The 24,290-nt window shown below is 35.9% G+C and overlaps 1 protein-coding gene across 5 annotated transcripts in view; it reads left to right on the top strand.

The window, feature by feature from the left end:
* Nucleotides 1-2,170: 2,170 nt before the first annotated feature.
* The window catches only part of fhod3a (formin homology 2 domain containing 3a), a 244,989-nt gene continuing 222,869 nt past the window's right edge, over nt 2,171-24,290 (top strand). For 3 of the 5 annotated variants that reach the window (XM_088601869.1, XM_088601867.1, XM_088601866.1), the window contains exons 1-2: nt 2,172-2,670; nt 16,837-16,943. In XM_088601869.1, coding sequence (XP_088457995.1) covers nt 2,506-2,670; nt 16,837-16,943 — 272 coding nt within the window. In that variant the 5' untranslated portion in view covers nt 2,172-2,505. Of the gene's footprint in view, nt 2,671-16,836; nt 16,944-24,290 lie in introns of all 5 variants that reach the window. The other 2 variants (XM_088601865.1, XM_088601864.1) reach the window with 1 other exon arrangement.

The raw sequence follows: 24,290 nt of genomic DNA, 5'->3' as shown, positions 1-24,290 counted from the left end.
ATCTAGCCCATTTGTCGTCAACCAAGCCATGTTTTTGCAGCTGATACTCTGGATTCTTTCAAGTAACAGCAGGACAGGGTCCAGACAGTAGCTAGATGCTAATTCATTTTATTTAGATGGTGGTCTATAAGAATGGCCTCCACTTGTTTTGTAATCTTTCCTATATTCTTATTATCTTACTGGCAATAACTCAGTAACCTCAAGTATGGAAAGAACGGAGACCAACACCTGGTACACCAGAGACAACAGTCTTAATGTCAACTAGAATTTGCCACAGAGAGTTTTTTTAAGAAACATACTCTGCTAAATACTCTGATAAATGTTGATATTTCTGAGAACCATTTTGCATCTGAAAAGAATGCAACACAGAAACCGTTTAAAGAAAAGGAATTGCATAGCATCATACTTGCTTCAACAAATGAATGAGCTTGCTTCACAGGACGTTTTATCTTAGACATTGGGAGTCTGAGCTCTGGACTCCCAAGTTTATGGAAAATTGGAGAGCAATTTTGGGGCAGAGCTGGTATTATACAGTCATGGAACCTGTAGACTTACAGTGACATCAGAGAAGAATACACTGACCCACAAGTCAGAGCTAACTCTCCTCAAGCACTTAAAAGATGAATTGGTGAAATGGCTGGTCAATGCCCATCTTCATTCTCCCAGTGAAGTACTGGAACATGTGTTGTGAGCCAAGACGTAACAAAGAACGGTAAATTCCAAAACTGGTTATTAGAAGATGAAACAAGAGACAACATTTGTTAAGAAAAAAATTGAATCGGCATGATCTTTGCTTTTATACCCTCCACCATTTTGACCTGTCTGTTCTAGTCCATCTTGCCCCTGCACAGGAACGATGTGATCCATACTGTACAGTATATGCCTTTCTCAAAAATGTGCACTTTGATCTTTCGCCATTTTTCAAAACGTGAGCTTCTTGAGGATTGCGACAGTGTGTACACCAAGCTCCTAAACCTGTAGTCTTCCAATCTGCTCCACTGCAGTAATTTGATACTATAGCTGGTTGGCTGCAAAATTGTATAACGAAGTAGATTTGGGGGAGGGATACAGATGGAGTAGTCCTGTCTTAAACAGTTTATGAAGAATGAGAGACTTACTGTGGCTAACCACAGGGGTTGCCGATTAGCCCAGGACACCTTGTTGACTCATGCCCATTGAATCCAGCTGACAAACGACAGATGTGGCACCATCACTTATGTAATCTTGGTCACAATTTACGAATAAATGTCTGGCCTACAAAGCAAAGTCATAACGGGACCAAAATTAAAACTGTAGTGGTCACACATTAAAAGAACATATGTCATACTAAATTCCAACTTTTGCTATGTTGGTTTTTTTGTATGCCTGTGTCACATTTAACTGGTCTCAATACTTCTACCCAGTTTAAACTGTTTTTAAATTTAACATAGTGACATTATGGAGGAAGGAACTTGTATTTGTTTTTAAATGATCCCAAATGCGTTTATTTCCTTCAAAGAAATCTTCAGTCTGTATTCATTGCTGTCCTACTCTTTTATTTATTGTCATGTTGTCTGATTCTGAACTGTTTCAAATTATGTCAAATAACTTAGGTTCCTGACTGTAATTCTGTTCTCGAAACTTCTCCAACTGTTTATGTGCCTCTCCTGTGTATAGTTTACAAATTCGTGGCTGTCTTGTTTAATTACAAATCTCTGTAATAGATCTTTTCCTGGGTTTAAAAATAAATTGTATTATGTTTTGTGTGGATGAATCTAGAAATGCATAACCAGTCATGGTGTGTCTATGATAGGCCTGTATGCAATGTTTTTGGTATGAGGCAAAGCATTATCATGACTGTAGAATAATTCGTTTTCCTTTATATTATACTATGTTTTTATTTATTATTTATTCTGAACTTACAATCAAATTTAATTATGTTATGTTAGTAAAGAACAGACTGTCACACTTGCAGCGTACAAAAATGACGGCAAAAAGGTACAAAAGGCTGAGATAAAGTTGCTGCAAAACCTTGGAAAATAATTTTCTAAACTTTGCCAAACATGACTCTGCCACTGGAGGTCGCTGTTTTACTTGGAAAAAAATGTGCCATTATTCAGCAGCGTTGAGGTTGGTACTGCTGGTGGGGGGAGCTCTGTCTCCCTCTAGAATTCTCCTGCAGACTCCCAGACTCTTTCTAATACAGGCTTTAGTCTGCCAGCACCTTGCCTGTAAATGTCCTTGGAAATAGCTGTCCTTCTTGGGTCACCAGACCTCCAGTAGAAACGACAGCCAAAACAAAAGGCATCCTGGATTCAATGCACTATCGTAGTTCTGATTCTAGTTATCTATGGGAAGTGGATACAGACCAAGTCACAGGATAACTTTCAACGTAAATAAGGATCACTGCTGGTGAAACTTTGCAACCTGCTGCTCGTTTGTTGTTGTTACCGGAGTGTACGCAGTACTGCGGAGGATCTCTAACCGGGTTGCTCGTGTTATACCCCGTTCTTGCATGGATGCATCATGGCTACGTTCGTATGCAGGGTTCAGTTTTTAGATGATACCGATCCTTTTAACAGCACCAATTTTCCTGAACCAACAAGACCACCTTTATATACATTCAGAGAAGATATCCCTCTCATCAACCAGATTGCGGGAGTCCACAGGCTTCTCAAAGCCCCACAAAAGGTACGGTAGCTCAATTCTAAATGTCAGTAATCCAAAGTATCATTTAAGAATGTCATACATGAAATGTACGTTGTCTGTGTTGATTTTCACCTTGAATACGTCTCGTTTCCAGGGGAAACATATTTGTTAAAATAATTGTGATGAACTGAGTTTGCTGCAGATTTTTAACGAATGAGTAATACCGCAAGAGGACTGATATTTGTGCATTACCTAACTTTTTTTTTACTTCGTACAAGAAACAGTTCGTTATCTCAAATTTAAATTCAACTTGTTTAGCGTGTCTGGAGAAAGTAACTCCTGTGTAGTCCTAATATGTGAACTCACCAACTGGGACGTTTTAAATTCTTTCTGTACCCCATAACAGAGCTGTGTCATTCATTTAAAAGTGATAGTCAAGAAAAAAATGACAGGTTGCAGCTCCGCACTGATGTTTCCTGCGCAATAAAAAGTGCTGCAATGCTGTGAATGCCAGGCTGCCCTGTGTATCCAGACGTTGATGCGAAAAAGATAATGTCCTTGAAAGATTTTGCTACTAACACACAGACACACACAAACACCATCATCTGTTTACCCTACGTGGAAAGTTCCCACACCGAAGTAATGAATACCAGCGCAATACAGTTACAGTATAGGCCCGCAGTGCTATTAATTATTGAACAAATCGCTAAATTAAGCCACCGACAATAGTTGCATCCGGATGGTTTGGATCAATTGAGAGATTGCTGTATCACAAGTTTATATTGAGACATGCTGTGTTTTCATGGTCCACACTCTGTCAAAATTTAGTGTTTATTTAGTTAAAACAAAGTAGCTAGTCAGTTTTTTTTCAACTCCATATGCAGGTATGGTTTGTACATTAGTATCAGTTTGCCTTGTGCTATTTTAAAACCTTTACTTTTTTTTGCCCAATAAATACATGTTATTTATAGTCAGTCGGAAGCTCCTTTCCTCTAAATACATTTTAAAAGCTTAACCGAATATTGCCTGCAGACGCAAGCAAGCACATTTAACTGTCTTGGTCACCGATGTGCAATGTTTTTAAGGTGATCTGGACCTGGTGGCTGTTCCTAGAGGAAAATAAATTGAGCTCGCACTGTAAAATTAACCAGCGTGTATCTTTACCATTGGGAGTACAACACCTCACTTGACAAGTTAGCTTTTTTTCGGAATAATCTACAATCTTTCATTAGTAACATTGTTTCTCACTAATTTTGGGGATTCCGCTGATTCCCAAATTGCAATCTGAACTCCCTGTCTGTGACTTTAAAAATATCTATTTTTAGTCGCATTACCTTAGTATACAATAAAAATAAACACACCAAGTTTGGAAAAGCACTTCCTAATGTCTGAAGTTTTAAAATGTTTTCCATTTTTTTTCTTTTTATTATACAGTATAGTGGGTGCCAGTTAATGTCCTAATTTTGTCAGTAATGAAGTTACTTTTAAGAAAGCACATTTTTATTTCAGAACTGTGATGAAGTTGATTGTAAAGTTGCATTTTATACTGCCAGTTAACTTTTGTATCTTTTTTTTAGATCAGAGATGACAATCAATGTAACAAAAACACTTGTTACAATGTTGTCACAACCAAAATATAATATTAACACAATGCTCTTGCAATGCTCATCTGTCATATTGGGATTTTGTGATGTTATAACAACTTAACAATTTATATGATACAGCACATCAGGGTATAAAGTTTTCTAAAAATATATACACAGTAGCCAGCATAACCAAACAAGTCTAACAAAAAGGGACCTTCTAAGTAAAAAAGCATGATATATTTTGATTTAAATAACCAAACCAAACTTAAAGCAACATTTAGAAATGTTATTACAGTGTACATCTGAACACAAATGAGATGAGGGCTTGGGACCCATCTTGCCAGTTGGTAATAGGTAATTGGTCCAAGGATCTTACCCATTTTATTTCTTGAAAGGAGGAAGCATGACATTTAGTGTTAACTGGGACCACATTACCAAGCGATCAATGTTAAAGTCAAAATATTTGACAGTCAGGTGCACTTCCCAAATGCTGTGAGATACTGTAGATACAAAGACAAGAATAAGAACCTGTCACTGCATGAGAGAATAATGAATGTTCACATCTCTGCTTTTGCCTGCCAGAGAATCTAATGTGGCCTGAACTGGCTGGTATCCAGAAGCAGGATTAACACTCCCCTACAGTACACTACCTATACCTTAGGAAATGTATTCACTCCATGAGATGCTCTGAGATGTTTTGTTTCAATGTTTTGAAACAACTAGGCCCAGCTACTCTCTCAAAATGCAAACAGTGAGTAACTCTCAGCTTAGAGAGGCTACAGAGAACTAATAAATTGAGCAAACAGATATTTAAATCATTTTGCAGCTTGTTTTTCAGTTTCTGGCAAACAGTATCTGACTTTATTATGAGCTAAAAGAAAAAGCAGTTTTCCCACGAATTGGTAAATTGCATTAATTGCTTCAGTGAAGCATATGGTGAGAAAATGTAATGGGTTTAGAATCTTGCAGGTGTTATGCCAGAATGTTCAAGCACACTATATATGTATTCTAAAACTGTCCTTGAAACCAAAGAATAGTTATACATAAGCATACCCGGTCCCTCCCTTCTCCCCCCCCCCTTTGACCATGCTATGAACATATCATGGCAAATGTGTGGCGATGATTTATTAACTATGTGTTTATTTTCATCTGTCTTAGGAGGCCTTTCTAAAAATGTTGGAAGAGGAAATGTTTTGAGTGGCTAGACGTTAACACTGACTTTATTTCATCGTCCTTTGTCTGACCTTTTTACCTTTTACCTATTACATTTCCTTAACCGGATTAAACTCTCTCCCACTAATTTTTATTGTGATATCCAGGAAAGTCTTTGCAATGTTTTGGATTCTGAAGTTGTCTTAGGAGTTGTAGTTGGTGAAAGACAATACAGCACTGAGCTTATGTCTGAACTTCCTTTTGAAATTCAGCCTATTAGGCTAAGGGAGTTTTGGTCAATTGTCAAATATATGGATTTTTTTTCTTTGAATCGTTTAGATCTCCAAACCACAGAGCGGCATGAAACAATTATTGAATGATTTTGAATTGTACTTTGTAGAGGACGGGAGGGGTGGTTAAAAGATGCTGACAACGATGATTAAAACTCACAATTTAAGGAACAGCTCCAAGAATTTGAATTGATCAATCAGCAGTTTTTGGAAGAAATGGAAGAAATTGATTAGTGGGAAGGGAAACTAATTATCCACGGATCCTCAAACATTCAAGCTTTATTTGTTTGTCCTAATCAGGCCCGAAATTGCTTGAAGTAAATGAATTTTTATGTCATTGCAAAGTTTCAAGAAAACTTTAAAGTAACAAAGAGTAAACAATGTATACTCTCTTCCTTCCTATGCATGTTTGAAAAAGAAAATAGTCTGGAAAAGAGATTAATGCATGTTAGTTTGAGAGAACCTCAGTGTTTGACATACATTAAATTAACAGTTATTGTGCCGGAATAGCTGTGCTTTGTAATGACTATGGGCAGTTTCATAGCTCTTTTTTGGTTTTGCAACAAAATATTGCAAAGAACAATTTGTGAAATCCTCCTAGTTGTCTGTATTAAACATTCTTTAGGTGGTTTAAAGTCACGCAGGTTGTAGTCAGAAGTTAATGCCAGACTCTTCAATTTTGTCAATTCAGTGTATTTTGATGCTGTTTTAGTATTTCTTTGTACATAAGTCACGAAACCTACAGGATGCTGTGGAACACCACAAGTATCTGGGATTCATTTAGAGGCAGCTTGCCCTGACAATAGGAATGGTAATGTCCTATTGGTTAAAGAAAAGAACACTAGTTGCATTTACTATGTACACAAGATGTGTCTTTCCGACCAACTGTAATTAAGTAGTTATTCCAAACAACCACTACCAAATGAAAACTGACAATGTCATTTACTATATAAAATGCTGATACCATAGATACTGTTTGGGTGCTCTGTAGTAAAATTTTTTGATAAAACATGTTGGATAAGATATTAAGTTTAAACAGTGGGCCATATAAAACTTACTTACATTGTTATTACCTATACTGCTCTGTCATGACAGATTTAAGAATTTGTTATCATCTACTTAATAAAGGTTTGTGTTTGCTTGTAGATTTTACCAACTGATATAAAAATACAGGCAAAACTCTCATGATTGCATAGATAGATTGGATGTACTCTAACTTGCTTTGAGGGATTGTTCAATCCTGTAGAATGCATTGCATTAAATGTTGCAGTAAATTGTGTGATATATTGTTATGCATAAGCTTTATAACTTTTGAAGTAGATACCTTTTAAGTATACAATAAACTCTCAAAAGAAATAACTGTCACATCACAGCATTTACATAAATTATGAATGTTATTGTATTTTCTGATATTAAGAAAACAATTGTAGCATCTCAGTATTTTATACTGTACTTATATTGCAGATCAATTAAAGTCTGTCTTACTTTTACTTTTTGTGTGCATGTACAAGTTTTGTGATATCACCTTGGCATATATCACAATCAGAATCTATCATAAATTTAGTTTACAGGTGCTCGTCTAGTTTCTCAATCATTAAATTCTTTCCAAAAGTTTTCCTTGACACAGTGATAAAAACTACACAGCAATATATTGCTGCCTCTTCTTTCATGTCTGAGCTGTTAGTGATGTAGCAGCAATACTGATTTACAGATCAACGTGGTATAAATAGCCTTTGCTCAAACATGGTCTGAGTGCAGGGGAATGTTGCTTTCAGTCTGCTGGTGTTTCCAGATAGCTGTCACTTGAAGACCTAAAGAAACCACTCTGGTAAGCAGTCACTCTACACTTCATGGCAGTACCTCTGCAGAATGATACAATCAATGCCAGTTTCTGGTTAGCATCATACTTTATGGTTAAATTGCTTGCCAATTATTTTATTTTTCCAGGGACAGTGTATCTGCCTTTTTTTTCTCTGAACATGTGTGTGTCAGCAGTCAAAACTCAAACTGCCATTTTTGCAGTGTTGGATATAGTATATCAGCTTGTTAAGTGCCTTGGTGTCTCAAAGAAAAGTGGTTTAACTGGGCACAGAAGCACAGATCAGCACAGCCTCCAGTCAAATTTCCCTGTCACCCCTGAACCACATCACTCTTTCAGGTCTATATGATACATGAACATCATTTTGGATTTTGGTATGCTTATGACGCAGATGAGCCTGTTATTAAAGTCTCACTCTACTGTAAAAAGATAGTGAACTCCCATATTTTTTAATGTGGCCTAGGCTCAGGTAGAAGCCACATAGAAAATTTAAGTAAATATGCTGTGTACAGTATATTTTCTAAATATAGAAAAGAATGTGTTCTTTAAGATGCTTTTGCCAAACCATAGACTTGTTTTGGCCTGAATTTCCATTTAATCTTATGAAGTAAGAGCACTTCTCAGTACACTTGTGTGTTGTTTTACACATATGCTGCGATATGTTGAAATAGGCTTGCCAATGAAACAAATGATATTGCATTTCTGTGGGCTTAAATGATTGATTTAAGCAATTGTTTTGAAGACTATGATTGGTGAATGCAGGACAAGTTGGATCTGCACTGGAACCCATGTGGTCTCCTTATGTGCAAGATCAACAGGTGTCACTTGCACATAAATTTCACATTTTATTTTATGCATTAAGTCTATGAAACCTAAATGTAGCCATTCATTTTATGTTTTTGGTTAAAATAAAGATAAAGGTGGTGCTAGGAGTCTCAAATACTACTGTTTTTTGCCAGCATAATAAGAAATATAGTAATTGTTTACAATATTTGCCCATTTATGCTTTGGTAGGTCTTCAAAATCAGTGCATCACCATTCTAGGATTTTCGATATGCATACAGTAGGTAAATTATTCAATAAATGGAGACTTGTAAAAATATGCTCAGTTCAAATTATAAATAGCTTAAGGTAAGTTAAATATATTTATCTTTTCCTGCTATCCCATATCACACCTGTGTTTACATTGTACAGATTATTGCCTGCTACCCATCCATATCTCAGTCTCTGTGATTACACCACAGATTAATTGTGCCAAGATCAACTTTTTAATGCAGTTTCCGCTGACTTTTAGTTTTGATGTCAACTTCTGTTTTTACATTTGAGCGCATTTCAGTCTGTGATTGCACTGGTTAGAACTCTTTGTTTCCCCAGTTTTGGCAGTTTTGAAAGTAATACAGTTCTGGAGGGACTATTTTTGTAGTAGTATGAATTATTTTGGGTAAAAATTGTGGGTAGTATAAATTACTACAGTAATTTATTTCTTACATCACAGACAAACTTCTTTTATTTACAGTAAAGCTTGTAGGAAAATCAAGGTCTAATTGGAATTTATTTTAAATACTCAAGAATGTAGGTCTTCTATGCAGTATGATTTTAGTGCAAATCAGTGCTCAGTTCTCATGCTCTGCTTTATTGCTGTTTCTGGGATATTCAGGACTTTAGCATGTTATTTGCTTTTGTTTTTACTAAAAGCTCCTATTCAAGAGCAAGCGAAAACATTTTACTTACTCGAAGATACCCAACACAGAGCTGTGGTCACTTTCTTTACAGAAACCAAAATATATTTTAATGACCTGGGTAATTGTACAGTATGTTAGGAGAGGAGCCACAAACGATATCATGTATGAAGTATAGGCCAAAATAAATTAAGTTTATGTTCCCAAAATCAGTCGTTATTAAATAAACTGGACTGAACGTGGCACCCATCTTTCGAATAGCTTTTCATGGAGTGCATTTGAATTGAATTTCAAACCCCTGCACAGCGTCCTAAAGAAAAGTACTAAATTAGAAATGACTCAACTGTGTGGCTCCCAGCACTCATGACTGTGATTGTAGGGATTGTTTTAAGAATCTATTTTTTGCTGCTGAAGCATTATGGCTGGAAAAGGTACGCATTATCTTGTTAAGGGAAGGCAACCGAAGATGTGGATGTGTGCGGAGTTTGCCAAAAGAAGCGTGTCCTCAACTGTTGACCCCAGAGGTCTGTGGCGCCAGAGTGGCGTGGTTCACCACGGAGCTTTCTGCCCCTGGCCTGGCCGGCTCTGCTTTGCCCACTAGAGAAGAACTAAGCTTTTGGTTTGCTTCCTAATTACCAGCTCATTCCATGATGGCTATACTTGTGCTGCTGCATTGACAATTGAGGAGGAACATGCCTTCCTAGAGACAACAGATAGCCTAGGTCCATTTTTCAGAAGCTAGTAACAAAGCATTACTCCACCAGTGCAACACCATCACCTTCTGTGCCACCGTCCCCTTTCACACAATACACAAATAAAGACGTCTTAGAGCCACTGCTTTTACAGTCTAAAATGTATAGTGTGAAAAACACCATCTAATCATCTTACCGATTCTCTGCACTCCTGACGTGGATAAATAGATAATTTGGAATTTGTGGGAGGATCCATACATGAGAGGTACAAGGAAACCATCTTACTGTAGTTATTAAATGTCAAAATGTTTACAAAAGTGGAGGGATGACGAAATCACTTTGTACAGTATGTAACAACAGTCCCAATTTAATATAGGCTGTATTGGCTTTAATTACAGTTATTATAGCATTATAAATGAAACGTAAAATGTTATAATATAATAAGGCCCATTCTTTTCCTTCTGTGTGCCCAAGCTTTTAGAAGCTTTTCTGGAGCAGCAACATCTGCTGCAAGATGCCAGATTCTACATTGTAAACCATCATCACCCACCATCAGCAATAATACCTACTCCCTCACTTACTTTTTATTGTTAGGTATAGGAAACAATTTTGCCCCTGTTTGCAGTTCTGGACAGACATCCAATTAGCTTGTGGCCACAGATGTGCTGGTCCGAGCCATTCATCTTTGGCAAAAAGACATCTGAGAAAGACAATGAAAGGCTGTGAGTCTGAGGAAATTTTCTGCAAACCTTTACAGACTGTAAAGGATAGTCCTATGTGACTCTAGTGCCAGTGGAGTGAACAGTTGAACTGTGATAGCTGAAAGCCATTTGTTTACTCCTTTCAAAAGAAAAAAAAAGTTAAAGACTCATGAAATGAAGTATCCTGTACGGTTCTGGTTTAGAAGTCTTTTTGTTAGAGTCGGTCAGGCTACTTTTTCATAATGCCTAACAAACGTACTGTCCAAAACAATTTAATGTCACTTTTATGACACTTTTAAGGAAAATTCTCAGATGAAATGCTGTGATAAACCCTTATTGTGTGAATTCCTGGAGACCTGTGTGACATATCGTGTGAGACCAGATTCACAAGAAAAAATTCAATGGTAAGGTGTTATTGTACGAACGTCAAGCAAAAACTTTATCTTGTGTCTTGATGCTTAGTATGAAGTTCTGAGGTAGTGATGAGTATGCTGGCTCTTCCATCTCACTCAGTAGGCCATGCTAAATTGATGCAAGCCTAGAAATTCAAAAGAGTCTGTTTCTTGTCCAGGAAGGCTAAATTGGAACTGTATTGCACTGCATAACTTTCATTAATACAAAGCACCTGGTGTACCCCTGTTGGCAGCTTTTAATGTTTAGCCTGTTAACTGTGCAGGATAATAAAAGGGGCATAAAAGAAAAGGAATGTGGTACAAATCCATTGGCACTGACCTAAAGGTCCCGGCTGGCAGAAACCTAAGATTTCTGAGTGATAGCTTGCATTACTCTTTTAGTAATTGCATTTTAAGCTACCTGCTTATATCCTCGGCAATTAAATATCTGGGTCAACTTAAGCAATGAGTCCCAGCTGCTAAGTGAGCCCCTTTTCCACTGTTGGTTTGCCAAGTATTCTGGGGCTAGCCAATTTTTGGATTCAAAGCATTAAAACATCATCTAATGTAGATGAAGTCTATGATAACCCTTTGTTATTAGATTCCTTAAAAAGCATGCATCCTGCAACCTTTGAAATACAATGTAATCCTGGGGAAACTTTGAAGCCTTTTCCATGCTGAAGGACTCTTATTTTGCATTATATAATTCTATTTCTGTTCCTCACTTGCATCCTCTAGATGTAACATTACACATTCTTTGTAGTATTCACTACAGTTTTTTTATTTTTATATATGCATTAAAATATGTTGTGTATATGCAAATTACACATATGGTATGAGTTTCATCAAACTTTCAAGTAATCATCTGAAGAGTTTGAGATGCCAGAACTGTAATGCAAATGTACTGTTATGTATATGCTTTTTACATAAAGGATTCATTTAGCTGAGGAAATAATTAAATGTCTTGGCTTTTCAAGTATAAAATCATAAGTTTGCAATCTAATTTGCTGAATAATTTGCAAAAATGTGCACCTTCAGTATTTTCAACTTCAACTTACAGTATTTGGCTTGCAATTGCATAGAATTACATCTGTTACAAACATAAAATCTGAGAATACTTCTTAAAATCTTGCAAATATAAAGGCTTTTCCAAGATTTTTATATGATAAAGATCTGACCTGCCCTGTGCTATAGGGGAAGAGGAGTATAATCATAATAACCAAAGTCAGCCTTAATCCAATAATCACACAATTAAAGTCCAGCAGATGACTGACTGCTTAGCTGCTTAGTGATAGAGGAGTCCTTAACTGATGGGACTCCTGATACAGAAATTGAAATAGGCCTTTTGTATGTGCATATGTTTTTTATTCCTACACCAAGTAAATCAAAATGATCCTTTCTGTGGACAGCAGCCCTCATTGTAGAATTATGTTAAACTGCCCAGATCATAGCGAAGCCTGAGGTGTCTTTTATATGCAAAATTGTGATTTAAGCCACTTCAGAGCAGGAATAAGTTTCACCAGATGTACATACTCTTGTACTTCAGAGTGGACAGACGACATTCTGTTTCACCCCAGCTTTAGTTCAGCTGTAGTCTGAATCCGCTGGTTACAAAACTACCTGTTTGGTAACCAGTTAAAAAAGAAATGTTGAGAAACATTGAAAATTGCCTTGTTTCCCACAAGTAAAGTTGATTTTTCCCAGTGGCAAGAACTCATTGTTATTTTTAAAAAATACTAAGTATCTATTTAAAGACTGAGCACATTTCTTCAGAAAGTTTTTGGATGAAAGTTTATAGCCAGCTATGTTTTACAAGTGGATTTTGGACATACTGTACATTTAAGACAAAATAGGACTCTTTAAAGTGTCATGGGTGTATAGAACAAACTGCAATGCCAAGTTGTTAATGATGAAGTTATGGGATTCCTCAGGAACAGGAATGATAAGACTTTGGTGTAGTTTAGCTAAAAATATTTAAGCAAGCCTCCTCTTGTTTTTCAAATGTCTCATATACCACACTTTTGAAAATGAGAAAATCTCTTTTCATGGTACAAAATTAAATAATTGAAAAATGAATGACTTAAAACAAGCGGACTGGTGATGTTTGTATGAATGTCCTTTACCAAATGTGGTAAAATGAATTTTATCAATGCATCATTACACAGAATATTATTGCTACTACTGTTAATTACATCATTTTCATAATGAAATAATAGTGAAATACACTATTATTCCATGTTAAACATGTTTGTAGTTACAATGATTGTTTTGGTTTAAAGAGAGATAGTAATGTCAGACAACACTTTTCCACAAATATTCTGTAAAGATATTCAATTAACTTGCAAATGAATAGGCAATCTCATTCCTTTGCATGGTAGACAAGGCTGTAAAAGAGATGTATGGTTTACAAATTATATTGTTATTTTAGGAGCAGACATTGTATCATTTAGTTTTCTTCTTTAAAGGAAATTACATGACAATCCAGTGAGTGTTATTCTAACTGACCAGATGTGTTGTTTCACTGCTCAAACATTATACCACAGAACACTGTGGAAAATAAATTGGATCGTTATCCAAGATCAAAGTGAAGAAACTTTAATGTGTTTAACAGTTAACAAACTCTTTTTTTAATTAAACAATTTAATGGAAAATGAATAGCATTAAACTTTGCCACAGGTCCAGCAACATAAAATACATGCATAAACAACAGACATTATTAATATCTGTTTTATCATTTTAACAGGAATTTGATTTAATGTCTGGCCTTTGGAATGTCATTTCAAATCCACTGTATGTGCAGACGAAGAAAACTGGTATACTAATCATCCCTTTCTTTCAGGAGCTTGGTTTTTATTTTCTGTGCTGTCAGGTTACAATATTTTAATAATCTGATGAATTATGTTTTCATACTCTGATTAAAAGTCCAGAATAAATTTATGTAACAAATATTTTTATAAACTTCTAAGTAGATAAAATCAAGACAAATGTCATTTTGGGGGTTTTATTTACTCATGATTCTTTATACAGTTCTTAGTTTTTCCATGTGAAGCTTTTGAAGTATATCAAAAAGTTGGATATAGCTTCCCCTGTGCCGGGGAAATTATGTTGACTGGCCTACAAGTTTTCTCACTCCTCCAGCTCTTCAGAACTTTGCAGGAGTAAGTCAGCCCCTGGAGACAAGTAGTGTCTGCTGCCGAGTCTGACATAAAGGTTTAATCCCTACTGAGACAGAGGGGCATCCCAAGTCAGAAGCTTCTTGCTGAATCCCAGCACTTGTCCTTGAGCTGTTTCAGGACAGTAAATGCTTTGAATAACTCTCTAAAACTACAGAGCATATGAAAATAAGATTGTCCACTCTCTCAGTACCTTGCTTATATAGATATCATGAATCTGTTTTCAGCAGTTTTTATTGGGATTCTGCCTTGTTTAAAGCATATGGTCGTATTAGTCAGTATTCATTCTATGACAAGGCTGTTCATTATAATGACGATGCCTCACAAAAATATTTAACAAAAAAAATCAGTGAGCCCAAAGAGAGATTTCTTGACCAAAATTAAGGTAGTTTTTAATAAATCATACAGGAGAAACATAAAAATGCTGGTGAATTCTTCTGTGGACTTTTACCCAAATTTTATAGTTATGCTCAGAAAAAATTGGGATCAACTTTTGGTTTGGAGAAAAAGCTTTGAGAATCTCAGTGTTAAATGTCCCAAATTACTGCAGAGGTTTAATGCTGTATTCAAACCAAAACATATTGTGATGTCGTACATTTAAATAAGGAAAGGAATTCTTATTAAATATATTAACTTTGATTATTTATCCTTGGTTCTTATTTTCTTTTTTTAAATGTCCTTTTTTCTGCTTTGCTTTTTAAGGAAGGACATTCTAGGCCTTAATACCATACAAAAGCCACAAGTTTACAGTTGCTAAGCAACATGACATTAATCTTTTAGGGGAAAGGGAGTGGAATGATTTTCCATTGACTGCCTAAGAGGCCCTGAACTGCATTTGTGCTTTGTTTCAAATAGCACCGATGTTATTTATTTGTATGAACGTATCTAATAAAACTTTTTGTTTCCCTAGATACCTCAAGAAACCCAAGAACCATTATGTTATATACTTATAATTAAACTACTTTTTTATTAGATGGTCTAGTGTTTGTTTTCTGCTTAAATCTAAATCAATGAAGGTGGGGGAGGGAAACAGTTTATTAAGCAGATTGCGCTTAGTCTCAGCTAACCTTCTTTCTGTCCCCTGATGACTAGTGTGATTAAACATTTTATACAATGATATATTGCTACTTAGCTTGAACTAAACACCCCTGCCCTTTTCTATATGCGTTACTTTTTAATACCATTGTCTGATTTCACTCCTTTTAACAGCCTCCGGTGCCCCACAGAGACCCATTCAAGTTCTCATCAATTTGTTAAGATTTGTAAATGCTTTGAATTGAGATTTTCTCCCTTCTTAAAGAATTCAGCAGGTGTTTAATTAAGACACATAAAGCAGGGAAAATGCTGATTATAATGCTTAATAAAAAGCAGTTTTGGCCTTACTCCTCTAAATGCAGAAACCGTGAGGACTGATGTAAGCACAGGCCATCTTAGGTGTAATAAAGAACAGCTGAAATCCTCTGGGGTCCAGACAACTTAGTGTAGTAGTAAAAGGAAGGGAGGGGATTAAAATGCACACTGAATGATTGATCTAAAACATGGGTTGTGTTAGCCACCTGAAATTTTAAAACCTGTTATTTAACCTTAATTGACTGTTAACAAACATACTATTCTTTGCTGTTGAAATACAGGTTAGTGTTACATTCCACTCCTCACCAGTTGATAATGGGTGCACCAATTAGGTGCTACAAAAACTGAGACATAAGAACGCATCTTGCCTTTTTTATACAAATCTTAAAAGAACAAGTTCCCAGCTTTCTTTCAGGGTACTGTTTCTATACCTGAAGCATCTGAAACATTCAAGCAAACAGTTGAAGCTTTTTTCTCCAGGCATTTTTAGGAATGCAGAATTAACCTTGCTTCAACACTTCTACTTAATCAGCTTGAATGTGAAACACCAGTTTCAGTGCACAAACACAAAGAAAATGGTTAAAACAGATATATATTCATGTGAATTTTCAATTTAAAAGGTGTTTTGGAGGTCCTTTACCGAAAGCTTAATGCAAAATTAAAGGTCATGTCCTTGAAAATGAAAGTTAAGAGCACTAAAAGTAGTTGTAAAAAAACAATATTTAAATGTAATTTAACAAATTCTAAAATTAACTTTGTTTTCTCTCTTAAGCATTCCTGGACATCAGGTTGGAAATCAACAAAACCATAACATATGTTATAATGTCTGACCGATTAATCTTTTAAAGATGAGAGCAACACTGTATTAAAATGATTAAGTCCTAAAATTGTGGGAAAGTCTGATAGTCTTACAGCATGCCAACAGTCCTGGCATAAATACCAGCATTATGTATTAATCTGTTCATCAGGATGCTACACAAAATTGAGGAAGTAGCTTGTGTTTTGTGCAAGTATTTTATCACAGTTGTATTATGTTGTGAAAGTAATTCACTTTGGATACCAGAACCTGCATATCTTAATAGCTCACCTGCTACTTTACATCTAAAGAAAACTGCTCCTACAGACAAAGGCAGGTCTTTTAAATAAATAAATGGTATGAATTGAGCACACCCTTGTTTCATGAAAGATAACATTCTAAATTCCCAATAAATGTTGAAATGTGGGAAAATAAATCTTTTTAATGTGACAGGTTTCTTTACCTTTTGTGTCAACCAGGATATCTCCTGATGCCCTGGGAGTTTTCTTTTACTGTTTTTATTGGGGTTTTTTGTGTTGTGGTGGCAATAGTCTGATAGGTGGTGTCTGTCATTACAGCTTGATGACTGCGCTCTGCAGCTCTCTCACAATGGAACCTATTTGGATTTGGAATCTACGCTGGCAGAACAGAGGGATGAGCTTGAAGGATTTCAGGAGGATGCTGGGTAAGAGATGTTAATTTTTTCTTTTGTAACTGAAGGTGGGTGAGCTGCAGAGCAGCAGTCTACACATTGCTCTTCAAATCTGGTTTTGCAAAGTTTGGGGGAATAGAAAAATGTAGATTTATTTTGATGGCTTAAACTATTCTCTCTTCATTCTTAGTGACTACGGTGGTCTGCTTCAAGCAGAATTTTATATCCATGTACACTGGCATAGGTATTGAATGCAAGTGGGTTGCCACGCAATAAGTCATGAAACATTTTTTTGGTTCAGTTTTATAGTTGCGTACAGCTAGGAGAATTTAGTATAAAATCAATCCAGCCTGTACTGAGAAACCTGCCTGAATTGTTTCACCTTTATAGCTGTGCAATATGTTTGTTGGCATACATGGAAGCATTGTGTGGGAATACAAGAAGTGTGAGAACACTGGCTAATGAGAAACAGAGCTTCCAGAAGAGTCTTTTGTATGAGAATATGGATTTTTTTTTTATTTTGTGACATTTGTGTGTGGTTATAGTACCTTTAAATATGTGTATGTAAAACTTTAATATATCATTTGCATTTTATCACGTTTCACTCAAAAGGATCCCACAAATTCATAAGCAGGAGGACCACTGAATCCACCAAATGAAATGAATGATTACAACTTAGTGACAGTCATTTTGCTCCAGTATTACCAGTCCACAGCAGAACAGGTGGTGTGAAACCAACTGAAATAAGTGGGATCTTTGGGAAGGCCAGATGGAGAACACAAAGGGCAGAATGTACCCAGGACACAAAGGCTAAAACTCATACTTTTATGAACGATGAGGTATTGTTAATGACCAAGTAGTTAGGACCTCATGAAAATTCCATTATAAGAAGTGATGTCTTACAGTTTTCACTGATACATATTGAAATAAATGATCCTGGTATAGGGATGGGATTACATATGACTCAACAACAAAGACTCAATGTTCAAGACACAGCAAGGCAGTATATGGTACCTTATATTTGTGATTATGACTTTACACACATCCTTACACAGATATTATAAAGACCTGTACCATTCCTTTATGTGTAGGGAATACTCTTCAAAATAGGTCAGAGGTATTCGTGAGGCATAATTCAGGTTGATGACAGCAAACAGTAGACAGAGGGAGCATTCTAAACCTGAGCTTAGATACTGTAAATACTAGTTAGAACTTGGGGAAAGAAATTATCAAGTGTTAGCAGAAAACAAGAGTGTCCCACTTGTTCCCTCACAAGCTGTTTACTTTGTGATATTAAATGGGCTTACAATGCTCAAAGTGTTGTGCCATAACACATATTCCTTCTCACATTCTTAAATATCTCCACTGATGTGCATCCCTCAGCCTCTATCACTAAGCTCTGTATTTGGAGATGGTAGATTATCCATTCTTCATATTTTGTTAGTGTTTAGCAGTAGTATTACCACATTGTAACTAGATCTTGTAAGATCTCAGAAGCTCAACAAGGCTGGACCTGGTCAGTACTGTAATGGGAGACCTACTGTATAAGGAAAACCAGGTCGCTGCAGCATGTGATGTTGCCCCAGTATTTTTACCAGAGACACTCTACTGTAAGAGGTACAGCTCTTTGGATGAGGTATCGAACACAGTTCCTGACTGGTTGGTCATTAAAGATCCCTGGATACTTTGGATAAGAGGTGTTAACCCTGTTGTCCTAGCTAAATTCCACTCTGGGTTTGTACATTATATGTATATTATCACATCACTAAATTACCCATTTAATTCAATTGGTGAAACAATCTTTCACTTCTGGTGAATCATGGCTGCTGTAAGTCACCCATGTGCATGCTGCACTTCAGTGGTAGATGAAGTGGGTACTTTCCTGTTGGTAAAGGACTTTAATATGCTTTGACATGAAATGTGCTACATAATTGCAAAAAGAACAAATTATATTATTACTACAGCAAAGCATAATTCATAAAGCAAGTTACTGAGCATACCATAGTGTACTAATTCTATGCCAAATCTGTATAACGTTGCAACATAAGTTGTATAAGTTATAAGTATAAGTTTTCAGACCAGTAAACCACTTTACCCTGCAATTGAATAATCAATTAAACTGACAGAATGATCACCAATCTGAAACCTGACAGTACCCAAACATGATCCAGAGATAGTGGTTATAGAGTGATCACAGAAAACTACACATACTGTACCACTGTGGAAAATGCCCAAGGACAGGGACATGAAGGAAGGAAACTGAGAAGAAAAACTTGAGAGATTTTTTTTCTCTGTTATTTTTATGTTGCAACATGCATCTATACAATATAATCATTGTTCTAAAAATCGAAGTTACTCCACCCAGAGAGAGGTATTAATTTCTTGCAAACTCTCTCCACCTGGCCTGGAAATTAACACTATTAAATGTATCAATGCAGTGGCTTTATTCATAATATCACTTGTTCTTTAGGTTAAGAGTTTAAATAATCAGCTATTGTCTCCACCCTACTATCCCCTCAGCAATAATTGTTACCCTGCCTATCCAGCTATTAAGGTATTAAGTCTCATCTTCCCTAGAAAGGAACTTGTCTACATGTTTTCATTTAGAACATATCATATTGAGTTCATATTAGTAACATATCAGTTTATAGTTGTATGGCAATGAAATTTGAAAGATAGCCTTTTGCATTTCATTGAAGAAAGAGTAAAGAAATCTGTCTAAGTCTTCAAACATGTCCAATGTTGCGTTATCTATGAGAAAGAATCTTATCCAACTGGCACTTCATATTTATTTATTTTGGTAGGGTATTATGCCCCCCCCCCCACAAGAAATGTATTTCTGTATGTAGAATTTGAAAATAAGGTTCATTTTTCAATGCAAGAGTCAAAAAGTGTTATTTGTTTTGCTTGCTTAACATACTCGGGTGTTCTTACTTCAAGGATGGCCTCTGGGTTGCTTCAGACGTCACTACAAGTGAGCAGCTTTTTGATAAATGATAGATGGAGGGAAAAGAATTGCTGCTTTGTTGAATGCTATTTCTCATAACAAGACATACTTCAAAGCATGCATGTTTTCTTAAAGATTCTGATAGACATTTGAAGTTATTAAATCAATTTGACTTTTTTTGTTAAATAAAATGCCATTAGTTATAGTGTTTTTTAAATGGAGGTGAGAGTTTCTGTTTTACAGTCTTTAAACAAGATTTATAGTTCTAAACAGGCTTTTGTATTGCAGTGGGGATTATAATAAAACTTTTATGGAATGACTGTACCCAAATTGGATGTCTTCCCTCAACCTTTTTGTGGTAAAATGTATTGAAAACATCTTTTTCCATCCATTATGAGAAAGGCAAGGCCATGACTATGTCAGAAATACAGGGGCCAAGCTGGAGAAGGGATGGCAATACAGTATGTCACAAGAACTTAAATTGACTATTTAAGTATCCGATCAATCTCAATCACTATGTCCTTGGGAATTGGAAGGAAACTAGAGAACATGGTGTACTTCCATTCTAAGAACACTTGGGAGAGCATGCAAATTCCATGTAGACAAGCACTTGAGGCCAGAATGAGAACCAGGACTGTTGAATTGTCACGTAGAAGTGCTAAACATTGTGCCACTTTACTGCACAAAAGGCACTTATTTTTTTCTTTAATTAAATGTCTGTACAGCACATGGTTACAATATCTCCTACCATTTTGAAGTTAGAAACCTAATACAGCAAACATTACATGTTTATTAGATTTTTTGCAATTTGACACTAAAAGAATATTATTAATGTGGCAAACGTGTTCAGTAGGTAGTAATCCTTTGGTAATTAAATAGATACTATATATTGGGCTTGAAAGATACATTTTAATCTATAATGAATGTAAAATGTTACACCCACAATAGGTGCATGTACGTCACGCACTGTTTTTCAAATAAAACTAAACTGTATGTACTGTTCATTTTTCTTGTTGTCTATACTTGTTGTGTTCTATTGTGTCCTGACTTTATAAATGGCTTTAATGGTTTTAACCATGATATGATGTGTGATATTTAATTTAAAAAATACACTTTTTTTAATTTTCAGTGTGAAAATTCCATGAAATTATTGTGTGATTTTGATTCAAACTTACAGTATATGACATATTCATGTTTCTTTTATTTGTGGTCAATTGTTTTAAATAATCATACTTTATGTTTATCAAAATCTTTTAATTTGCAGTTACCAAGAGAAACCTAGAACCTTTAACAGGATACCTTCATATATTTGTAAGGATTATGTTAAAGGTGAGAGCTGTGTTGAGTATTTTAAAGATTTTATTTTCATTCTTGACATATATAGAACTACTGTATGTTAAGAGCAATGTGTTTCTCAGAAAGTGCAAGTGTTAAAAACATGCTTCCAGAGTACCCATTGGAAACAATAGATGTATCCAGATATCTAAATGTACCTAGTGACCAAGTTCTCCCTAGCCTGGGAGTGAGTCGAAAAATTCACAGAAGGTGGCTGTAACGAACAGTTCTTTCCGGACCCTATGCCTACGACACAATCTGAAGAAGTGGGGAAACACTAGGAAAAGGTCATGCAGGGATACGGGGCTGAAAACAGGGGGGCGTGTCCAAAGCGCGCTGGTGCACGGGGAAGGTGTGGCCGAGGCAAACAATCCAAAAGTAATCCATAGAGGGAATCCAAAACACAAGAATAAGTCCATTGCCAGGTGATCCATCCAAACAAGGAATTAAAACCATGAACCGGGTCGGAAACGGCGGACAGGGAACGGGAACAGAGATTAAAACCTTAACGGGACCAGGCGCTTCCAGGTCCCGGAATCGCACGGTAAGGAAACCAGATGCAGAGCCAGGATGAGCGTCAGCGCCTGGCTTTTAAGGTGGGCTGGGAAAAGGGATCAGGTGCACAGAATTAAGTCTAAAGTGAAAGGGCTGGAGCACCCTTAAGGAGGGGGGACTATAATCGTGACAGTGGCAAATATCCCACTTGATGCTAGGCTGATTAGACACAGAGTTTGACAAACTTAGTAAAGATAATTACTGATTATTTGCTGATTATTTGCGAAAGTAATGTCTTGTTTATTTAAACATTATGGAAGTTCTGTGCTGTACGGATATGGAAGCCTTTGTTTAAATTCATATTTCTTTGTATAATTAAATCCCTTTTATGTTATATAACAACCTGTACAAGGTTACATACCTAACATCTATTATCATAAAGAAAATATTTACATTAACACAGTTGGTCTACTTTTTTGTTCTGGTTTAAGACGTTAATGGGATGTGTAATTCCAATTGCATGCATTCTTTGGTCTTATATTAACAATTTTGCCAACAGATTGTCTGGAGACTTTGTAGAGTAATGAAAAACACTCAGGTTTTCATCAACATTTGCTTTCATTCTGATTTTTTGAGTCTGTCATAACTCATGCATTGATAAATGTTCTACTGTATGCTTATTTCTTTTCAGAAATACCCACCATTCTCATTTTTGTCACTCTTCCAAATCAAGATACTGTATTAAAAGAAGGCTCTGACCACATTGGTATATTGTCTTCCAGTGTTTTTTGCTGCACAATTTAGACACACCCAATTAAAGTTTTGGCAAACATGCAGCAAGAGACTGGTTTTAAGAGATACATATATGCAAGCCCTTACAAAGCCTTACATACATTCCTTTAGAACTAATCCTGCTATAACAGAAAAATGTTTTAAAGGAGTGATAAATTCTTATGAATCTAGCTTTTAACAAGAGCCTATTAGCGATTATTCAATCTCCTCACCATGTTAACAAAATCAAATTAATCTCAGTGTTCCGTTGGTATATCTAACAATTTCTCAAATTAAATAGCAGTTTTCTAGTAAGGTTTTTTGTTGTTTTAGATATTGGGTGGCTTCTCTTTCTTTGAGTAGTCACTATTTGAGTGAAGGCCTCAGCAGTAGTGATCATATTCTTTTTTTTACACACAGAGTTGAGTTGGAGATACAGTAGCCCTTTCAGGAACTGTACCATATCACCTCTCCATAGGAAAAGAACAGTTGAACTTTCTAGAATAATTTCTAGAATAATTGAACCTCAGAAGAGAGAACAGTCCTTATTTTCTTTATGTAAGAGGCCATTTCAGTTAATACAATTTATACAATTTATACAAATTATACAATTTGACATATCAATGTAATATTTTACCAAGGCTTTTCATTTGTTCTCCAGAAAAGAAAATGCTGTATAATACTACGAGTTGTGAATATTTAAACTGTACGTAGATTAAAATAAAAGCTATCTTTAATTATTCAGTGGATTTGCAATTAAATACATCAAATGTATATTTGCATATTGCTGTTTTAAATATAAATAGGTTTGTTGAGGTGCATCCCTATATGGTTACAAGTGAGTATTTACAGTGTTTACTAAAGTGCATACATAAGTGTTTTATAGGTATTAATACATAAAACAGTATATCATAAAATGTATATCTATACTGTACAGTACCTATTTTTCTGTTAATTGCCTGTTCAGTAGCTCAGTCAAATTCTAATGATGAAACAGGCTAATGAACATGAGTGGTAGTGTACTTACTGTAATTCTTTGGCTTAATTTTTCTGGCCAAGGAAGTGACTTTGCTGGTTGGAGATCAGTGGGGTGACATCTGTGGTCTCTCTGGATGAGCCAGAGAGAAAATACTGCAGTGGAGAATTTTTTTCAGGTTTGATTAAAGATGTGGGTCTAAAAATAATGGGAGCAGTTCATCACCTGTATGTGAACCCAGGACATACATTTGTGTCTAAATAGAGCTTGTGGTTAGAAGGGGGATATTGGATGACCAGGGTGGGAAGAAATAACAGAGGTGGATGTGGAAGAAGAAAATTTAGAAGTGCCAGTTTCCTTTTCTGTAACTAGAATGGGAAGCTGTTTGGCACACCTCAGGATGAATATGTTTTTCTGAAAATTTGCAAATCAAATTGATGGATTTTTGTCTTCTTGTTTTGTCTTAGTTTCTTAGTTTAACATACCAGGTACAGTATCTTCTAAAGGAGTCCTGTATTGATAGGTTGTGATTACGGTCTGGGCAGGATTAAGAAAAAACAAGTTACAGAGTGTTGTTGACAGCCTTGTCTAAACAGGTTCTCATAGACAGTGTGTTCTTCTGTAGATAATCTCTGGCAATTTGCTGCTTCACATCAGGAATCCCCTTTTATGTAACAGGTTAATTTCAGTGTCTGTTATGTAATTAAAACAGTGCAACTGTTCAAAAAGGACCTGTTGGTGGTTTCTCTACTTCTGCAGTAAGCATCAAGAAAAACTGAAAAGTTGAGTTTGAGTTTTAAACACTGGCAGTCACTAATTCTTGTTCAGTATGGATGGATTTCAAAGACAAAAAAAA

The sequence above is a fragment of the Lepisosteus platostomus genome, chromosome 12 (assembly GCF_059453375.1).
Source record: "Lepisosteus platostomus isolate fLepPlt1 chromosome 12, fLepPlt1.hap1, whole genome shotgun sequence".
NCBI lineage: Eukaryota > Metazoa > Chordata > Actinopteri > Semionotiformes > Lepisosteidae > Lepisosteus > Lepisosteus platostomus.
Note: the sequence above shows the minus strand (reverse complement) of the source record. Positions and strands in the feature narration are given on the sequence as shown.